At 37.9% G+C, this 6000-nt stretch overlaps 1 protein-coding gene across 1 annotated transcript; it reads right to left on the bottom strand.

The window, feature by feature from the left end:
- Positions 1 to 5446: 5446 nt before the first annotated feature.
- On the bottom strand, positions 5447 to 5926 carry LOC149217757 (uncharacterized). The gene has a single exon (XM_089390342.1). It carries the CDS (start codon positions 5924 to 5926, stop codon positions 5447 to 5449), a length of 480 nt encoding a protein of 159 aa, XP_089246468.1.
- Positions 5927 to 6000: the final 74 nt, after the last annotated feature.

Below are 6000 nucleotides of genomic sequence, written 5' to 3'. Positions count from 1 at the left end.
AACATGGAAAACTGGGTGCAATCAAGAAGCTGCAGGAAGCTCCAATTTGTATGCCATAGTACCAATCTTTTGCAACACCTTGTACGGACCATAATACTTTGGTGATAGTTTATTATCCTTCTTAGCTTGCTTTAGGGAAATTTGCTTATATGGTTGTAGCCGTAGGAATACCCAATCCCCTACATCAAAACCTCTTTCACTGCGATGTTGATCTGCCTGTTGTTTCATTCTATTTTGTGCCAACACGAGGTTATCCTTTAAGAGTTGGAGGACTTGTTGTTGATGTTCGATGTGATGTTCCACTGCCTGAACCTTAGAATTTTCTCTTAAATATGACGTGATGGATGGTGGTTGATACCCATAAAGTGCCATAAATGGGGTCATTTTTGTTGTTGTATGGAAGGAAGTGTTATACCATCATTCAGCCAGAGGCAACCATTTGACCCGTTGTGTATGTTTATCAGATACAAAGCAACGAAGATATCCTTCCAAACATTTGTTTACTATCTCAGTTTGCCCATCAGATTGAGGATGGTAAGATGAGCTATGAGCTAACTGAGTACCAAGACAAGAAAATAATTCTGTCCAAAAATTTCCAGTGAAAATGGGATCTCTATCACTTACAATAATCTTTGGGTTTCCATGTAGCTTTTGAACTGTTTCCATAAATGCAGTAGAAACTGTACTGGCTTTAAATGGGTGTGATAATGCACAAAAGTGTGCATACTTGGTAAGTCTGTCAACTACCACCATGATGACACTTTTTCCCTCAGACTTGGGTAAACCTGTGATAAAATCCACTGAAACCTCCTGCCAACGTTGGCTTGGAATGGATAAAGGCTGTAATAGACCCGGTGTCTTAATTGTTTCAACTTTATTTTGTTGGCAAACCAAACATTCCGCCACAAACTTTTGAATATTTGATTTAAGGCCATCCCAAAAAAATTCCTTCTTAACCCTGTGGTAAGTTTTCAAAAATCCTGAGTGCCCTCCTAAGGGAGAAGTGTGCAATTCCATAAGAATCTTTTGTTTTAGCTCGGAATTCTTACAGAGGTATAAGCGATCTTTGTACCATAACGAATCATTTTGCCAGCTAAATGTATCAGAAGTACTAGAATCTTGTTGTAGCTTTCGAATAAGTGCCCACACTTCTTTGTCATTCTTCCATTCCTCCCTTGCTTCATTTATCCAATCTGGTTGTATAATAGAAATGGCACACAACAATGCTTCCACATCCTCATCCTTTCTTGAGAGTGCATCTGCCACCACATTTTGCTTCCCTTTTTTGTAGATGATTTCAAAGTCATAACTCAACATCTTTGTGACCCAATTTTGTTGCTCTTTAGACGATAATATTTGTTCTAAAAAGTATTTAAGGCTATCATGATCCATTTTTACCTTGAAGTGTCTTCCCATTAGGTAGGGTCGCCATTTCTTAAGTGCATGGAGTATTGCCAACATTTACTTCTCATAAATAGCTTTGCTTAAAAACTTCCCTTGATTGGACGACTTTCAAAAGCAATGGGTCTTTCATCTTGCATTAGAATAGCACCAATTCCATTTCCTGAAGCATCACATTCCACAATAAAGGTTTTTGTGAAGTCCGGTGTAGCTAAGACCGGTGCTTGGCACATTGCCTCTTTAAGATGTTCAAAGGCCTTTGTTTCTTCCAGAGTCCATGAAAATGAATCTTTCTTCAATAATGTTGTTAGAGGTGCTGCTATTCTCCCATAATTCTTAACAAACTTGCGATAATACCCTGTCAACCCAAGAAATCCTCGCAGATGCTTTATGGATGTGGGGATTTTCCATTCCTTAATGGCTTTAATTTTGCTAGGGTCTACCTTAACTCCTTCATGAGATACAATATGACCCAAATATTCCACCTCCTGGACTCCAAAGAAACATTTGGATCTTTTTGCATATAATTGTTTCTCCTCCAATAGTTGTAGCACCCTGTCAACATGTTCAACATGATCCTTCCAAGACTTGCTGTAGATTAGTATATCATCAAAAAATACTAACACAAATTTTCTAAGGAATGGAATTGCACACTTCTCCCTTAGGAGGGCACTCAGGATTTTTAAAAACTTACCACAGGGTTAAGAAGGAATTTTTTTGGGATGGCCTTAAATCAGATATTCAAAAGCTTGTGGCGGAATGTTTGGTTTGCCAACAAAATAAACTTGAAAAAATTAAGACACCGGGTCTATTACAACCTTTATCCATTCCAAGCCAACGTTGGGAGGAGGTTTCAATGGATTTTATCACAGGTTTACCCAAGTCTGAGGGAAAGAGTGTCATCATGGTGGTAGTTGACAGACTTACCAAGTATGCACACGTTTGTGCATTATCACACCCATTTAAAGCCAGTACAGTTTCTACTGCATTTATGGAAACAGTTCAAAAGCTACATGGAAACCCAAAGATTATTGTAAGTGATAGAGATCCCATTTTCACTGGAAATTTTTGGACAGAATTATTTTCTTGTCTTGGTACTCAGTTAGCTCATAGCTCATCTTATCATCCTCAATCTGATGGGCAAACTGAGATAGTAAACAAATGTTTGGAAGGATATCTTCGTCGCTTTGTATCTAATAAACAGACATAATGGGTCAAATGGTTGCCTCTGGCTGAATGGTGGTATAACACTTCCTTCCATACAGCAACAAAAATGACCCTATTTATGGCACTTTATGGGTATCAACCACCATCCATCACATCATATTTAAGAGAAAATTCTAAGGTTCAAGCAGTGGAACATCACATCGAACATCAACAACAAGTCCTCCAACTCTTAAAGGATAACCTCGTGTTGGCACAAAATAGAATGAAACAATAGGCAGATCAACATCACAGTGAAAGATGTTTTGATGTAGGTGATTGGGTATTCCTACGGATACAACCATATAAGCAAATGTCCCTAAAGCAAGCTAAGAAGGATAATAAACTATCACCAAATTATTATGGTCCGTACAAGGTGTTGCAAAAGATTGGTACTATGGCATACAAATTGGAGCTTCCTGTAGCTTCTCGATTGCACCCAATTTTCCATGTTTCATGTTTCAATAAGGTTATAGGCGACAAGCTCCTAATTCAAACAATATTGCCAGAACTTGACGAGGAAGGAAAAATTATATTGGAACTGGAAGAAGTCACAGAAACAAGAACTCGACAGTTACGAAATCGATCAATTTCAGAGTATCTTATCAAGTGGAAGAACTTATCTGCTGAAGATTCCACATGGGAGGATGAGAATTTTATGCAGAAATATCCAGAATTACTCAAGCGTTGAGGACAACACTTTTTTGAAGGAGAGGGGCATGTTGGGTCCCTATAATACTAGTGATTACCCCATTACTGTTATAGTTATACCCCTTATTTATATTGTTGTGCCCCTATTACCCCCATATTGTTGTGCATTTTCTTTCCTCGGGGCATCAGTTACCGATAATAATTCTCTACTATTCCCTTTGAATTCCTTCAAAATAAATTTTCAAACCAAGCTTAAGCAAAAATTTAAAAAAATCTACACACCTTTTTTCACTTTGTAGGATCTCGATATTGCCTCTGATGTATCTCTGTACTTTCCAATCATCTAGTTCTGAATTTGTGATCTGTAGTAGCTCTTTGTGTCCTCTTTCCAATGCCACCAGTCTGATCCAAATTGGATTCTCCAAGAAAGAGTTATGCACAATCTCCCAAGATGACCTGATTATAGACCTTTCCAGAAGAGCGAAGTTGTATGAAGTTCCACGTGTACAATTTTTGATATTTGGTTCTGAAAAAGATATAAAAGAAACTACAGTCCGTCCTCTTTCTGTACCTTCTTACGAAATTTCAATCTGATTCCCAGAGAGAAAGTTATGACAATTTTCCCCAGGTCACCTGTTTTGAATGTAATTCAGGAGTCTGCAAAAAGACCAACTTCCTCAGATCATATCTCCGAAAATATCACGCGAAAAGCTCTGAAATTTGGACCCAAGGTTCAGCGCGATTTTTCCTCAAATGGGTTTTTTTGCGACTTCTGAAACGTCAGAGAAAAAAAGTTATAACGAAAATTCCACGATGACCTGTTTGGAGCAGCGAAACCCTAGAATCCAAAGCTCTGATACCAAATGATATGAAACCAGCTCAAGAAAAGATAGATCAACGCCTTAGAATTCAGCCTCTTTGAGGGGGCAAGCTCCTTTACATTACATAAATGAACAATTCTTTTATGATTCAAATGACAAAACCTCCTTTCTATATATAGGAGTCTAAAGTGTCACAATATAATCCAGCTGACCTAACAATAATAATATAAAGCCACAAAAATAACAATAGAGGGATTCTATGGGGCACAAAAATAACAATATGGGGGTAATAGAGGCACAACAATATAAATAAGGGGTATAACTATAATAGTAATGGGGTAATCACTATTATTATAGGGACCCAACAAAAGCAGTGAGTACTCCATTGGAACAAAATATCAAATTAAGAAGTGATGATGGAACAAAAGAGGTGAATGGAACATTGTATCGACAATTAGTGGGAAGTCTACATTATCTCACTACCACTAGACTAGACATTGCTTATGCAGTAAGCATACTTAGTCAATTCATGGCTAAGCCTCATGAAAGCCATTGGATAGCTACAAAAAGGGTCCTTCGATACTTAAGGGGAACTATCAATTTTGGTATTGATATACTAATGCTTGTAATGTTGAATTGACAGGTCATTCTGATTCTGACTGGGCTGGAAATCCAGATGACAGGAGATCCACCACTGGATACGTCTTCAATAGAGGACCGGGAGCTATATCAGAGAGCAATAAGAAACAGGGAACAATTTCCTTGTCATCAACTGAAGCAGAATATAAAGCATTATGTAGTGGCACCTGTGAAGCTATATGGCTCAGAAGAATACTTGAAGATGTTGGTGAAAGTCAACAAGAACCTAAAGTGATCAGATGTGACAATCAAAGCACCATCAAACAGGGGAACAATCCTGTATGTCATGCAAGGTCAAAACTTATAGACACACAATATCATTTTGTAAGAGAAAAGGTCCAATCAAAAGAAATTTCTCTAATGTACTGTAATACAAATGAAAATGTAGCTGACATATTCACTAAACCTCTTGGGAAGACAAAATTTGAGTTTTGTAGAAGTAAGTTATGTGTTGTAGAAAATCAAGATTATATTGTAAGCCTAGTTGAGACTTAGACCAGCAGGCATGTCAATTAAGAGTATGTTTACAGTGTCTTATATATTTTGTATTTGTCATATGGTTGAAATTAAGGGGGAGTGTTGGAAAAACAATAGTAATTCCAAACACCACCATTAACGCTGCGTCGAGCTTCTTCTAGAATTAGGCGGAGTTGGATAGCTTCCTGGAGAAGCCACCGACTCCAAAAAGACTCCAACAACAAACTGATTCATACAACAAACTGATTATGTGTTCAAGTGTGTGTTCTCTGATTCATACAACAAACTGAGGAATAATGGTATTCCTCTCCAGATTCATCATTATGGTTATGAATATCGAATAAAGGTTGCACTTGTACTTTAGCTTTACCAAACCCACATGACAATCTTCTGCTTTTTCTCTTCTTCTTATGCGCTGATAGCGTAATGCTAATCTTGGAAAGAAGAGAAGCCATGTCTGAGTCCGTAAGCGCAAACTGTAACTTTCGCTGAGGAAGAAGAAAATACAGCTGACCAATCTGCAATCGATCATCATCGCTCAGAACCTGGGAGATGTTCTGACCGACAAATAAACCGTCTGAGTTACAGATGAAGTGGTCCTCATATTCTTCCAGAATCTCTTGGATTTTCGGCTCTTGAGAAAACTCCTGGATGCTCCCATCCATCAGTATGAGCTTTGCAGTAACCACTGTCACGAATGAACTGGTGGCATTTGAAGAAATGCAAATCCTCATCTTTGGAATTCAGATGGAAAATATTGTTGTCTATATATAGAGAAGGGTATTCACCTAACTCAGATAAACCATGA

The sequence above is a fragment of the Pinus tabuliformis genome, chromosome 1_1, assembly GCF_031772625.1.
Source record: "Pinus tabuliformis cultivar Carrire ecotype Pingquan chromosome 1_1, CPIR1, whole genome shotgun sequence".
NCBI classification, from domain to species: Eukaryota; Viridiplantae; Streptophyta; class Pinopsida; order Pinales; family Pinaceae; genus Pinus; species Pinus tabuliformis.
The sequence above is the reverse complement of the archived record's forward strand: the minus strand, read 5'-3'. Positions and strand labels throughout refer to the sequence as shown.

Excerpts from the sequence above, each read along its gene's own strand:
- LOC149217757 (XM_089390342.1), bottom strand. The coding sequence starts at position 5,926 with ATGAGGATTTGCATTTCTTCAAATGCCACCAGTTCATTCGTGACAGTG.